Source organism: Myotis yumanensis, unplaced genomic scaffold, assembly GCF_028538775.1.
Source record: "Myotis yumanensis isolate MYYU_CA2020_CCGP unplaced genomic scaffold, mMyoYum1.0.hap1 SCAF_17, whole genome shotgun sequence".
In the NCBI taxonomy this organism is placed as follows: domain Eukaryota; kingdom Metazoa; phylum Chordata; class Mammalia; order Chiroptera; family Vespertilionidae; genus Myotis; species Myotis yumanensis.
This window is the reverse complement of record NW_027223768.1, coordinates 41,203,206-41,218,455: the sequence shown is the minus strand read 5'-3', so window position 1 is coordinate 41,218,455 and position 15,250 is coordinate 41,203,206. Positions and strand designations below refer to the sequence as shown.

The following is a 15,250-nucleotide window of genomic DNA, read 5'->3' as shown; positions in this document are numbered from 1 at the left end:
AACAAACCTCAGATATTCGTCTCAGCCCTGCTCATGTGTCCTGGGGGTGATCAGGCCTTGGGTCCCCCATAAGGGAGGTACGGACCATCAGCCTCGCCCCCACCTGCAAATGCTGCCGGTCAAGAGCAGAACTGACTGCCTGGCGCCGCCCACAACCACATCACAGTTTTAAAGAAAGCCGAGGACTAGGTTTCACGCTTTCTAGGAACATAACCAGGAACTGTTCTGTCCCCGGCCAGTGACCAGGCCCCAAAGAGAGCCAAACCCAGGAGAGGACCTGCGGGCCACACGGAGCCGCTGTGCACACCCAGTGGCGCTCTGACGACAGAGCCCGGAGCTGTGGGGCCGCGGGGAGCAGCCCTCTCTGCCCTGCCACAGGTCTCTTCCAACTAGAAATAAAGTCTATAAAAGTAATTCATCTCATTTTATAACTTAAGTGCATCAAGCGTTTCCTTAAATAGAGCTCACACTGGAAATAACGTCACCTGTGCTGCCCAGTGGGTGTCTGCCATCACAGGCACAGCTTTGAAGATGACGTATGGAAGGTCACACTCACACACACATCCGCCTGCCTGCCTGCCTGTCTGTCTGTGGGTTGTACGGATGAATAGACATATGCACCTCTTCACAGGAGCTTCCCCAGGAGGTGGGAAGCTGTTGGGGTCTCTACGTATCTAGCCTGCATGACAATGTCTACGTTAAACATCCCTGTCCTTAGCGACAAACACGCCTGCAAACCTAACGCTAAGACTCTTATTAGAAACATTAAACTATGCGATCTGTTATGCATCCAGTCTTTGGAAATGCCAACCACCCCAGAGCATAATTCGGCAGCATCTCCGACAAAACACCCTCCCCCGCCGCCTCGTCCTGGCCTCCGGTCCTGCAGCCAGCGGCCCTCCCACGTGTGGTGTTCCATACAGAGCCCAGCCACGAAGCTCTGGGGAGGCTCAAGAGGTGAAGTAAGAATTCTGCATGGAGTACAGGTGGTCAATGGGGTTCCCCACTCTGGACTGTAGGGGCCCGGCTTCCGAGGTTGCTAGGAAACAGTCACCTAGGTTACTGAGGGAGGTGTCGTCACTATCCAGGTCGTGGAAAAGGGGCTCGGCACCTGAAATGAAGATGAAACACAGGCATGAGGGTCTGAAAGCAGGGACTCCCCTGGGTGCTGAGAAACACACCAGCATCCAGCATTCTAGGGAGGGGGTGCCGGGGGCAGGGGAGACGCTACACAGAAATGGAGGCGGGAACAGAGTCCCCGTCCACAGGCCTCTAGTCTCCCAGGGCTCGTGTCTGAAGTGCAGCAACTGAAAACACGCCAAAACACCAAGCCAAGTGCAGGCAAAACAGATGGCAGACGGTCGATCGCCTCCCCTCTGTGACAGCGCGCTCAGGTATGCCGGCACCTCCGCCTCCCGCATCTGTGTGCAGGCAAGAGGAAGGTGACCCCCCGACGGACCAGCTGGGAACCACATGACAACAACCAGAGGTGCGTGCCCTTCACCTCCCCTTCAAGTTAACCGGACAGGTGAAAACCGGTTTATTGGGCTTGTCACGCGGCTTTAATTATTTGTTTTAGTAAAGGGTTCTTCATGGGGACCTGTAGGTAATAAGACCCCTGGGGCTGAAAATTTAAGAATCTGCAGAAAAGCCATGTGCCCTGTTTTCCACAGCCGTGGAGTGACGACGGGTACAGAAGCTGCACGTGTCCCCTAAGGAAGCCAACGCCACGATCGCGGCGGGTCAGCGAGGCCCGCAGAGGGCCCGGTCTGCACTGGGGTTTGTCGGACGCATCGAGGGAAGACAGCCTACGTGAAGAATAGGGGGGTCTTTTAAAATAAAGGCAAACAAGAACTTGTGTGACCACACGCGTGCACTCAGGCATGGCTCGGATACTGCCTCGAAGGCTTGCCAATCGAACTTTGTTTTTAGCCCTCAGGGCTCTGGGTGCAGATTACACCGACAGGTGGCTGCTGCCCAGGCCGCTGACCTTGCGTGAATGTGCTGCCCGGTATCTGGCCCTGAGGTCCAACTCCGGCCAGAGCTCGCCCAGCTGCTGGCGAGGGGAGGGCTCAGCTCTCCACAGGCCAGCATTTAAACACCGCAGTGCTGGTGGGCGGGCGTGGGAGTGGGAGTGGGGGTCCTTTTCACTTCTCAGGTCCACTTCTGCTTCAGGAATTCCAGGAGAACCTAACATGTGGTCCAATTAGAACAGCGTTTTCTCTGCTTTATTTATTTCTCTGCTTTTATCCATTTCCTTCCCGTGAAAGTTCGCTCACCTCGGGCCTCCTGCCTAGATCATGCCGACAGGGCTGACAGCACAGTCCCTCTCAGGGAGGAAGGATGGGAAGTTCAACCACACAGGCGGGAAGCACCACCTCCTACTTAAAACTGACGACTAAGCAGCTGTGAAGGGAGAATGCGTGGAGACACGCTGGTGAACCGAGTGCTGGCCGTTCTGTGGCCCCTGGTGGGTGACCCAGCAATTTTCCTGGGCCTGGTGGGGCTTTGCAGCTTCCGGGAGCAGCTGGGAACAGGGCAGATGTGTCTGGGCAGGAAAGAAACCCACGCAAGCAAGTTGTGATGGTCCCTGTGGGTGGTGGCCTGTGGGCCAGCAGGGGCCCCCTCGGAGGGTGGGGCTGGGGGCAGTTGAACTTGAGCACTTCCTTGAAAAGTATCATTAAACCAAAGGTGAGCATTGAGGAGGGTCATCCTGAAGGCGGGGACCACATGCACCTGCGACCACAGGTAGGTCCTGTTTCCTCACTTACTGAGGGGCGGGGCTGAGGCTCTTACCATAGGGGTGCATGTGGTCTCCAGGCATCTGGGGCGGGGTGAGGCCCTGCCGGAAGGGGTCCGAGCTGTACACGCCCTGCTCCATGGCCAGCAGCTGCTGCGGGGTGGGCAGGGCCGTGTAGGGGCTCATGATGCCTTCCAGCCCAGTGCTCCCGCCACCGTTCGTCTGAGCTGTGGGACAAAGAAGGCAGGTCACCCTCACATGCAGCCTGCATCCCCCGCTGTACAGGAGGACACAGAGCATCTTCCCCATATCACAGCCCCATTCCAGGTGCCCCGCCCGGCACTGGCCTTTGCTGTGGCTCCATACAGAGAAGAGAGTGAGGGGCAGGCGGGCAGCACAGGGAGGCTGGGCTGGCCCTGGGAACCCCCGTTGCCCAACCATGTGGACCACTCAGCAGCTTAAGTGGCCTCACAACGCGGCAGCTGGCTTCCCAGAGCTGGTGATTCCAGAGAGCAGGAAGCAGAGATCGCCACATCCTGTAAGACCGAGCCTCAGGGTCATGCCCAGGTCAGCCCTACTCAGTGACCAAGCGGACTGCAGGCCGTGGCCGCCAGGAGGGTGTAACCGCATAAGCTGTGTGACCACGGCTAAGTCATTTCTTACTTCCTGGGTCAGGGTTTCCCATTCACAGAGTGGACAGAGATGAGCTGACTGGCAGGTCCCAGCCTGTGCCTTACAAGGGCTTCAGGGGTCCCCTTGGAGAGCGTCCTTGAACTATGCCATTGAAGCAAGGCATCTGGGGGTCCACTCAGGTGCACAGCCCTGGAGGGGGCACCTCTAAAGACCCTGCCAGCATCACTCACAGGAGCCCCTAAGTCAGGCGGGGTCGTGACACTGGCCTATGACCTCCCCGGGGCTGACATAAAGGTCCCGTGAGACCATGTGTATGCGCTTTGGGACTGCAAGCTGCCGTCTGCGCACAGAATTCTGTGAGACAGGACGACTCAGTACGCCACCTGCACAGCCCGCTGTGGGTCTCTGGACATGGCCCCGTGAGCTCGCAGAGACCTCCTTAGGGCCCTGAGCGCTGCCTAGACGTCTCCCAGGTCAGCACCAGGGTTTCAGTTCTTTTCCCCTTGGCCTGGTGGCCTATGTGGAGTCCACCTGCCGGGCCCCCTAAGCCCTCATGTCTGGGACCCTCTGAACTCCCCAGGGTCCTGAGCACTAGGGCTCTCAGGCTTCATCCCTACCCCCGCCACACACACACACCCCTCGGGCGTGCACGCACACACCTACACACACGCACACGCACACACACACACACACACACACGCACACGCAGGCCCGCACAGCCTGAGCTCGAGGAGGCGGGGCAGGTCCCAGCGCCAGCAGCACAGGGTGGAGCTGCGCAGGCGTCAGGTGTGCTCCACATTCCCCAGCACCTGCCTGGTTTCCTGATCCTCCAAGACCCACGGGGAAAAGCTAGGGACTCTGGGCTGCCGAGCGCAGTCCCGGGCTGAGCCGAGGCCGGGGCCGCCCAGGGACAGGGAGCGTGGCTTGGGGCCTGAGAACCAGAACCACGCCCCACGCCTTCCGAGTGTGGCCCGCAGACCAGCAGCAGCGGAAGCTTCTAAAACATGCAGGTTCCAGGCCCCGCCCCAGATCTGAGGAGCCAGAGGCTGTGCGCTACCAAATGCAGGTGACCCGAGTGCAGGTGACCCGCGTGCAGGTGACCCGCGTGCAGGTGATGGACGGTGTGAGAACCCATCTTAGGAGCAAGCAGACCATTTGGGGGATCTGACAAATGGATGGCTGAGTTGGGCCATATCCCTTCAACAGTGACATTGTTCTAAAATAGTTATTCTTTATCTAGTTCTTTGAGCTTCCTTGCAGACGCCCACACCCATCCTCCACTCCCTCCCCTGCTGGGAGCCGGTCCATCCTTGCTGTTTCAAGGGACCTCGCATATATGGCATACTGTTCTTAATATGTTTGCTCACCTTCTTGGCGCTATGTGTTTTAACCAAGGTCACCTCTCCGAGAAAGGTTGTTTCCCCAGGTGGGGATTTTTCCCTGAGGTTAGGGAGGGGATACAACCCCTTAATTAAGTGCCAGGCGGGTAGTTAAGCTACATAATCTTTACTCCCTGGAATGGAAATAAGAAACGCCCTAACCTTTGTAATAGAAATTGACAGGATTAAAATCGGCTGGTATAAATACGGATGTAACTAGACAATAAACATCAGAACCTCATCAGCTCCTCATCAGATCCACATCAGCTCCACATCAGCTCCACATCAGCTCCACATCAGCTCCTCATCAGCTCCTCATCAGCTCCTCATCAGCTCCTCATCAGCTCCACATCAGCTCCTCATCAGCTCATCAGAACCTCATCAGAACCTCGTCAGATCCTAACCAGAACCTAGCCAGAGAACATGGCAAAAGATCCTGGACAGAACCTGGCTACAGAACTTCACTGGAGAACCTAGACAGAAGATGGCAAAAGAACCTGGATAGAACCTGGTGACTGAACCTGGCTGGAGAATTTGGAAAACCTGGCTGGAGAACCTAGCGAGAGAACATGGCACCAGAACTTGGTTGGAGATCCTGACCAGAACTTCGCTGGAGATTCTGGAGGGAGAACCTCGCTATGCTGATGAACTGAACCCAGTTTCCATGTCATTCCTTAATCGCCGACTCCGTCCACACCTTTGGGGACCCCTGGACCCGCTGGGGTTGGACCCCAGCATATGGCGCCCATATGGCGCCCAAACAGGGACCCTTAGGTAAGCCCCCCATACCCTTAGGTAAGCCCCTCATCCCCCTAGGTAAGCCCCACTCTCGGGACGGATAGGACTCCACCGTAGAAAGAGGGTGGATAGTCTTTGCCGACTCCGTCCATACCTTTGGGAACCCCTCGAACAGGATTCCCCTAGGTAAGCCCCCCACCCCCATTGAGAACCCCCACATTCGAGACGGATAGGACTCCACCAGGGTGCTACAGACCCCCCTATAGAGGATAAGTAGGGTAAGAAGGTGGATAGTACAGAACTTAGATTGAGAAGATGTGCCATACTGAGTCTAAAGAAAAAAGACTCTGTATTGATCTTTTAACACATATGCTTGCTAGCAGAGGAGTTAAGGTTACTCCCAGTCAGACGGAATGTTTTATACAAGAAGTATGTCCAAGCTTTTCTGAGGACGGAAAGGTGCCAGAAAGGTAAATGTAGAGGCATGGGAGAAGATAGGCCCAAGGAGCCTTATCCTTAACCCCACTGCAGCCTTTCCACCCCGGAAAAGTGCAGGATTGGAAAGCTCTCCCTGGGGTGATAGATCAGGACTCCAGTAATATCAGAAAGCACCAATCCTACTCTTAAAATGGATACAAGAGAGCATTTGGGTTTTTTTTTTCTTTTTAATGCCTGCCTTGGATTGAGTAAATGCATTACGTGCGTCACCACAATGGACCCAGAGAAGCTCCTTGTCTCATCGTTCCAAAGACTTAGAGTTGCCCTGATGACAGAAAAGCAGAAAAAAGAAGAAAAGGAAGGCTATGCAAGGGACTGAGGTGCTAACATGGAGTCAGCTGAAGAAGTTAACAACTGAGGCCCAACAGATGGTAGAAAAGCAAGAAGTGGAAGCTACTCTCTCAGCCAAGTCCAAAGACTCTGAGTAAATCAGCAAAAGAAACTTTCACTTAGCAGAAACTCACTTATTTCGTCAAATGGAAAAACTTACTTACAGGAGCCTGGAAGGGACCTGATGTACTTTTAACCTGGGGGAGAGGAGATGCTTGTATATTTCCACAGGATACAGACTCACCTGTGTGGATTCCAGACCGTCTAATCCAACCTTATGTCACACCACCCTCCGTCTCCTTTTCATCCTCCTCCTCCCCGATATCATCCATATCGTCCGACCCAGAGGGCACAGCTGACTCCTCCCCGAACACCGACACCACCATCAAGCATGGCCCTGATGGACCCTTTGATGCAGCCCTTCAACTCGCTGACGCCTCGGGAAGCCCGTCGACAATGACGCTGCCCGCTAGCCAGATCAACAAGGACAACCAAACCACCAACTTGAGGACAGCTGAAATCCCTTGACTAAAGAGGCCAGCAACCTTCTACAGGAACAAGGCTCCATGTGCGCTCCATCCACTATGTTTATAGCTATGCTCGCTATCATTGCTTGCCAGTCTTCTTCCGAGTCTTAAACAGCCCAATCTGAGAGGTGGCCGCTGATTTGCATGCGCTATCATTTAAAAAATAAAAAAGGGGGAATTTGCTGGGAGCCGGTCCATCCTTGCTGTTTCAAGGGACCTCGCATATATGGCATACTGTTCTTAATATGTTTGCTCACCTTCTTGGCGCTATGTGTTTTAACCAAGGTCACCTCTCCGAGAAAGGTTGTTTCCCCAGGTGGGGATTTTTCCCTGAGGTTAGGGAGGGGATACAACCCCTTAATTAAGTGCAGGCGGGTAGTTAAGCTACATAATCTTTACTCCCTGGAATGGAAATAAGAAACGCCCTAACCTTTGTAATAGAAATTGACAGGATTAAAATCGGCTGGTATAAATACGGATGTAACTAGACAATAAACATCAGAACCTCATCAGCTCCTCATCAGATCCACATCAGCTCCACATCAGCTCCACATCAGCTCCACATCAGCTCCTCATCAGCTCCTCATCAGCTCCACATCAGCTCCTCATCAGCTCCTCATCAGAACCTCATCAGAACCTCGTCAGATCCTAACCAGAACCTAGCCAGAGAACATGGCAAAAGATCCTGGACAGAACCTGGCTACAGAACCTCACTGGAGAACCTAGACAGAACATGGCAAAAGAACCTGGATAGAACCTGGTGACTGAACCTGGCTGGAGAATTTGGAAAACCTGGCTGGAGAACCTAGCGAGAGAACATGGCACCAGAACTTGGTTGGAGATCCTGACCAGAACTTCGCTGGAGATTCTGGAGGGAGAACCTCGCTATGCTGATGAACTGAACCCAGTTTCCATGTCATTCATTCTTCGCCGACTCCGTCCACACCTTTGGGGATCCCTGGACCCGCTGGGGTTGGACCCCAGCACTCCCCAGTCCTCACCTACCCCTACTTAAAAATGAGGTTCAGGTTCAGCCCTGACTGGTTTGGCTCAGTGGATAGCGCATCAGCCTGTGGACTGAAGGGTCCCAGGTTCGATTCCGGTCAAGGGTATGTACCTTGGTTGTAGGCACATCCCCAGTAGGAGGTGTGTAGGAGGCAGCTGATCAATGTTTCTCTCTCATAGATGTTTCTAACTCTCTATCCCTCTCCCTTCCTCTCTGTAAAAAATCAATACAATATATTTTTTTTTAAAAAATGAGGTTCAGCCCGGCCGGCAGGGCTCAGTGGCTGAGTATTGACCTATGAACCAGGAGGTCACGGTTTGATTCCCGGTCCGGGCACATGCCTGGGTTGTGGGCTCAATCCCCAGTGGGGAGTGTGCAGAAGGCAGCCAATCAATGATTCTCTCTCATCATTGATGTTTCAATCTCCCTCTCCCTCTCCCTTCCTCTCTGAAATTAATTTAAAAATATAGTTTAAAAAAATGAGGTTCATGCAGAAACTTTGAATCAGAGAGAGGGGTCTCGGTTCCCACTGGGCCCCTTCCTCCCTTAAGTGGGGCCTCGGTCAGCCCTGGGGACCCTTTACTGCCGTCTCCGCTGGCCTCGGGGTGGCTGCTGTAAGCGTCAGGCCAGCAGGTGGGAGCCGGGCTGTGAACTAGAAACTTGCTCTGCAAAGCAGGCAATTATTTGTTTACTGTCATCATATCCCCCACTTCACGTTATGTGGCAAAGGTGGAGTCACAGCCGCGCTTCCACGGGGCTGATTTGCCTGGAGGACGGAGGACTGGGCAGGACGAGGAACTGCAGGCGGTCCTCACAGTCCCCACACTGGGCAGGGCCAGGGCAGGGGCTTGGACAAGCCAAGCGCCACCTCCCGCAGGCGGTCCGGGCTGCAGCGGTGCCCGGCCTGTCACAGCTCCTCTGGCTCAGTTCCCACTGCAAGGCCCCACCCCACACGGGAGAGGCCAGGGCTTCTGGGAGCCCACAGGGGTCGTCCGGGGAGCTGGGCAGCTGGAGGCTGTGGCAGGGGAGCCCGGCCCGGGGAGGACAGCGCGAGGGCCCTTACCCGAGCTCAGCCGCTGCGTGTTCTGCTGGTCCTGCTGCTGCTGCTGCCGCCGGGCCAGCTTCTTCATCTGATGCGGAGAGAACCGAGTTAGATGGCAGGGGACCTGCAGGGGCTCAGGCCTCGTGGACAGGCCGCATGCAAGGGCAGGGACACGCCCCCAGCGGTGACGCGCATGGGAGCCACATTTGAGGAGCAGCGCCGGGAGTTAGGTGTCGTTGCTCCGCCGCCGCTGTGGAATGGCAGCGGCTGGGCAGCAATGGTGTCTCAGCAGGAGCAGCAAGTTCCTCCCACAAAGGAAACTTGCTGCTGATGTTGCGACAGTTTTATGTGAGGTCTGCGCGTGGGGAGGGGGCCTGCAGCCTGGCAAGGGGCTGTCCGCACGCACTCCCCTACCTGCTGGCCCTCGTGTCTGCAGACCCACTGGCAAGGTCAGGCCTCCAGGTAAGGAGCTCACCTCCAAAGCCTATGTGGGCACACACTTCCTGAAGGAACACTGTGACCCAATGTTTCTCAAACTGTGTTCCGTGAAATGCGAGGGTTCCGTGAGATACTAATATACACTTGGAGTGTGTGCATAGATTTCTCAGAGCTCCGAATGTGCTCTGTGCCACGTGGCTCCACAGGCCTTCACACCCCTGAGCCTGAAACCCTCCCAAGTGAAGGACCATGGAAGGCACATCAATACATTCAGGGAGGCACATCTCCTTAAACATTTATGTCAGAGAGCGAGCTGTTAATTCATCGCCTGCTGAAGCTCAGGGCTCTCAAGCAATGGGTCACGTGACACGTAAATTCAGGTCTAAAGTAAAGGACTGTGTGCCCAGCCGGTGTGGCTCAGTGGTTGAGCATCTACCCATGCACCAAGAGGTCACCGGTTCGATTCCTGGTCAGGGCACATGCCTAGTTTGCAGGCCTGATCCCCGGTGGGGGTTGTGCAGGAGGTGGCTGGTTGATGCTGTTTCTATCTCTCTCCTTCTCCCTTCCCCCTCTCTCTCTAAAAATCAATAAAAACATTTTCAGTAAAGGCCTGCCCAGGAGAATGCAGACAGCACTGTGAAGGTGTGGCCTGCACTGGGGGGGGGGGGGGGGGGGGGGGCGTGGGGGGGGGAGTGCGGGGGAGCTGTTGCCCTGGGAGAGGTGGGAAGGTGTCCACGGGCCATCACATCGAAGTAGACCAGTCATATATGTGCCCTGTAGGTTTCTGACATTTGAAAAGAACTTTGGGTCTGGGTTAAACTAATGTGACTTAAAGAACCTGATTTTACCAAAAGGCATAGGAAGACACTTATTCACACACACGGCTGGCCAGGTCCACAGTCATGACCATGAGAAAAACAAAGGCCATTTCACCAGGACAAATGCCCATCGCTCCGCGGCCACACGCAGCTGGGCCTGAGGTGACTGTTGAGAGCAGGATCTCGAAGTCAAGGGAACGCTCCAGGAATGAGCTGGTCGGAAAGCTGCCAAGGTCCCCTCTCCTGTCCCAGGACCCGCCCCCAACAGGCAGGCTGAGGCGCGGGCTACCTTGGCTCGCTGGTTCTGGAACCACACCTGGACCACACGGACACTCAGCCCTGTCTCTGCAGCCAGCGTCTCCCTCACCTTGAAAAAACAGAGCGTTAGAAACATGAAACACGGTGTCTGGGGAAAGGCAGGCCCTCTATGCAGAGCGCGGGAGGCCTGACGGGTCTGGTACCGGCACCGGCCACTGCCCGACGTGCAACCAGATTGAAGCACGAGAACAGAGGGTCTCCCCACGCAAACACGGAGGAATAACTGTCCATTTAGAGGTAAACAGGAAGTTTTTGGGGCGTCTCTGACTCTGGAAATCAGGCCTTCAGGTGGCTCTCGGACCTTCGCAAAGCCTGTGCCCAGCCGACCACCATGCGTGCCACTGACTGAGCCACTCAAGGAGAACTCGGGGTGAAGGCCACCAAGCAAAACACAGGTGGTTCTCGCTCGCCCTCTTCCCGTCCTAATTCACTGACCTACGTTTTCGGTTCTGTCCCCACAGCTCTGCACTGACTGAGCCACTCAAGGAGAACTCGGGGTGAAGGCCACCAAGCAAAACACAGGTGGTTCTCGCTCGCCCTCTTCCCGTCCTAATTCACTGACCTACGTTTTCGGTTCTGTCCCCACAGCTCTGGGGGACCAGGTGTTTCACCAACACTCATATTCAGATACCCCACCTGAGCCCGGCCCAGGAAGAATGAGACGGGCCTTCAGGATTCCGCAGAGCAGATGCTCTGGGGCTGCACAGATGGGGGGAATGGGGACCCCCACCATGTAGAGCTGTGCTTAAATACCTGCCCTCCGTGCAGACGCACGGCGAGGGCCCGGAGCACATCAGGAGGGCGGCCAGGGGGCCTTGGGAAGGACTCCCCTCATCAGCTCCATAGCTACAAGTGGGGTGAGCAGACCGCGTAAAGCACAGCCTTCTGAAGACAGCTGAGCCCAGGGACCCTCTCCATCCTTCAGAGGCCCAGCCCAAGAGCTCCTGTTCTGCAAAGCCCTGCCTGGTTCCCTGACAGAGATGGCCTTTCCCGGCCGCCCCCCTGCCCTGGCCACGTGGCCCTCTCTCCGGGTGCAGCAATGTGCGCAGGTGTCTGCGCTGGGGCTGGAGGCTGCCGGGACCTGCTGGGCACAGGCATGCAGGGGTGGGCGTTCGGTGCACGGACACAAGCACCCGCGCGGGTGGTCACTCGTCCTGGGTGAGCCGACTGCAGGCCATTTCCCTTCCCCCAGAACCTCCCGGAGCCCAGCGAGCAGCCTGAGCAGCTTGTGGTGAGTCTTTCCAAGGCCGGCGGGGGTGGGTGGGGCTCTGTTGTTGCTCCTCCCCTGCTTCCCCTGCATGCCCAGCTCAGTGGGGCCTGGCCAAGGGCTGGCTGTGGCGTGGAGGTGGGTGCGTGTGAGTGGGAGTGAAATGCAGGAGGGCGTCCATGGGCTTGGGGGTGACAGCCTCTGGCCTTCCGCCATCTTCGAGAGAACAGTGTCAGGTGCCGCTCTCCGTCAGCCTGACCCTGGAAGGAGAGGCTGGAGACGGCAGCACCTGAGCCCCACGGGGCTGCAGCCACGCCCGGCCCAGCCCAGGAACCGCTGTGCCCTGGAAACCACTGAGGTGGTGTCTGTTATGGCAGCGAACCATGACTGACACAGATAAGGAAGCAGGAAAAACAATGCTAAACTGTCCATGTATTTCCTCCATGGATTTCAATTAAAGGGCTTTCTTATTTGTATCACATAAATGACAGTCACCAGCACATGACAAGCAGCAATGAATGGCAGGTACTGAATATACAGGCCAGTTCTTTGTGGCAGAGACTAATGTCCCCAACACCCGCCCTCCTGCCTCCTATTAGCAATCGAGCCCCCAAGCTTCAGCGCAGCACATGGTCACCCAGGCAGACTCACCTCCCAGCTCCCTGCAGGAGGCAGTCACGGGCCAGATGTTGGCCAAAACATATGAATGAAAGTGATGCGAAGCATCCTGGGTTTGCCCTTAAAAAGGCAGCTGCTTGCCCTCCGATCCTCTTTCTCCATTGCTGGTGGCTGCCAGCAATGGTGAGAACTAAACAGCCCCGGCCACGCAATGGACAGCAGGACTGTCACCTCCACACGTGACGCATGAGAGAAATAAATGTCTCTCTCATTCAACCTCTGTTGTGTTTTGTTTTTTGTTTTTCATGAAAATTCACAGCAGCCTGATCCATAACAGGCCCAAGTTGGAAACAACCCCAACACCCATCGACAGGTGAACGAACAAACGATGGCCCGTCCGGATGGCGGGATGCCATTCAACAGCCAAAGACAAGGAAATGACACACAGATGAACCCCCGGTCACCTCCCCAAGAGGAACAAATGGGAGCAAAACACAGAGCAGACCACCAGGCTCTGCAGTGTAGCTCTCGGTCAGGGCACCGTGGTCACCCGAGTGGCACCTGAATTATTCCCATTGATCTCCGGGAGTGACAGATGTGAGCACGCGGCCAGCGGAGTGGGCACGCTCACACAGAAGCTCGGGCGGTTCTGCTAGAGGCCTGGCCACAGCCTCAGACCCCGGAGTCCCCCACCAGGCTCAAGGCCACTGCACAGACCGAGCAGCGTCCCACCGCCCCAACCCCAGGTGCCCGTGACCACGCCACAGGAGTGGGGTGAACACGCAAAAGTGGGCTGGGCCCTCCTCCCTCTTCCCTCTCCTCCCTCTTCCCTCCTGTACCTTCCTGCACGGCTTGGACGACACCTCAAACGAGGCCTTGAACGCCCTCCTCTGCTGGGTGGTCAGGATGGTTCGGGGACGTTTGGGGCGCTTGTGGTCCTTGCCGTCCTCGGCAGCTCCTTTCCCTGCCCCGTGGGCGGCCTTGCAGAGACTGTCTTCATCATCACTTTTGCCTGAAAGAAGCAGAAACCAGGGTGTCCCTCGCAGCCACTGCCTGGAGCCGCGCGATTCCCGAAGAGGCGCTCCGGGAGGCTTTCCACGGGAGTGCCACGTGGTGCTCCAATGGGGAGGCCCAGGCAGGGACAAGAGGCACCCTCAGCGAGACCTTCCTCCCAGCGTGTCCTCGCCGGGACCTCGGTGGGGGCGGGGGGGGGGGTGGCTTAGCACTCTACGACTCGGTTTCCTGACTGCAAAACCCGGTGTAAGAGAACCTACTTCTTTGAGGTGCTGAGAGGATTCCATGAGCTGACAGGTAAGGCACGCAGAATGCTGCTCGGCATAACATCAATGCCCAGCCAGCACGTTGTCACTATTGCGTAGGTGCCACTTCTCAATCTAGACCTGAGAGAGGACCCACAGGACCTGCAGTGGGTCACCCGCAGGCACAGATGACTGAGGATGGACAGACAGCTGCATTTACTCACATTTCTGTGAATTCCTTCTATGGGGCGTGGCTACAGTGTTTTGGCCAGGTTCAAGCCTCGGACTAATGAAAGGACAGGGTCCTCTCATTGCCACATGCAAGTCCCAGCTGGAGGGCAGGGCCCTCCCAGCACAATCATAGCCAAAGGCTGTGGTTGTGAGCTTGAACCTATGGCCCAAACACGTGGCCCCACGTGCCTTGTGCTAGAGTTTGGGTGCATGTAGTTAAGTGAGGTTAAAACTCATGAGAATGCTGTAAACAACGTGATCACGCCCCTACTTTGCCTCGTGGCATCTGCTATAAAATAAAGACACGGCTTGTGGGCGCTGGCGCTGTCTCCTCATCAGGGAGCAGCGTCCCACCAAGACCCAGCTGTCATTCTTTTGTCTGTCTTTTCTCATTCCTTTCACCCTCCCCACTCAGGGTCACTGAGCCAGGCTGAGCTGGTGCGGCACATAAGGCACCCTGGGGCTGAGTATGCCATGGCCGTGCCAGCTCCCCACATCCTTCCACTCTTGAAGCAGTGAGGGCTACATGGGAACGTCTGAGGGAATAAGCCCCCAGCACAGGGCACGCTCTTCCCAGCCTCTCCCCAGCCCCCAGACCTCACACTCCCTGGCTGCTTCTAGGGTCTGGGGACACGTGTGGGAGAGATGCTCCTTTTTCTCTAGGGACCACAGGTGGCAGCTCACGCAGTCTCTTTACCTCCTGAAGAAGAGGAGGTGAGAACACTGGTTCTAGGGTGGGAAGATGGGAAGCAGAAGGCTGGGCAGGGGCAGGAGGAGGGTGTCGGGGAGGGCAGGGACGAAGAGAGGACGAGGCTCGGGTTGGTCCCCTGCCGGTGCTGTTGTTGTGGGGTACATTTCTCCCTCTGTGGCCCCCTCTCTCTGCCCAGGCGCCCCTTGCCCTCCAGGAATCACCTCACGCTCTAGACTAGGGTGTGCAGCCTTCTCTGTAAACAGCAGAGCAACTGTGTTGTTTTTTATTGTCTAAAGTTTTACATGTGTCTCCTATTTCCCCAATTGACCCCCCCAGCCATTCCCACCCCGGGCAAGCCCCATCGCCCCAGTGTCTGTCCACTGAAGAGCAAGTGTTTTACGCTTGCAGGGCTACGGTCTCCATGGCAGCTGCCGACTTTGCTGTCATCTCGCGACGGCAGCCGCAGACACGAGTGGGCACCGCTGTGGGCCACTGCGTGCCACCAGATGCCCTGCTCTAGGCCCCCTGACCTCCTGGCCCACCTTCCAGGCTCGGCGCTGGGCAGAAAGCACGGGTCACAACTCGGAGGAGTCAGTGCTGGAGCTGCTGGAGCCAGTGACACACATAACAGAAAGGCCTCCACCCACCAGTCGCCACGGAGTGGCAGGTGTCCTGGCCAATCCCAGCGAGAGGTCCTCCCGGGGGAGGGCTGGAGGGCCTCTGGCACCTCCCAACGTGCAGGCAGGTGACAGGACCCAGCTGCCAGGGGAAGGCAGG

The 15,250-nt window shown here is 56.5% G+C and overlaps 1 protein-coding gene across 1 annotated transcript in view; it reads right to left on the bottom strand.

Annotated features, from left to right (window-relative positions):
* Positions 1-950: 950 nt before the first annotated feature.
* LMX1A (LIM homeobox transcription factor 1 alpha) overlaps positions 951-15,250 on the bottom strand; it is a 118,325-nt gene continuing 104,025 nt past the window's right edge. Inside the window, exons 4-8 of the mRNA XM_070396621.1 lie at positions 13,132-13,304; positions 10,439-10,516; positions 8,915-8,981; positions 2,797-2,967; positions 951-1,111 (exon numbers count right to left, since the gene is read on the bottom strand). Coding sequence (XP_070252722.1) covers positions 951-1,111; positions 2,797-2,967; positions 8,915-8,981; positions 10,439-10,516; positions 13,132-13,304 — 650 coding nt within the window. The remainder of the gene's footprint in view (positions 1,112-2,796; positions 2,968-8,914; positions 8,982-10,438; positions 10,517-13,131; positions 13,305-15,250) is intronic.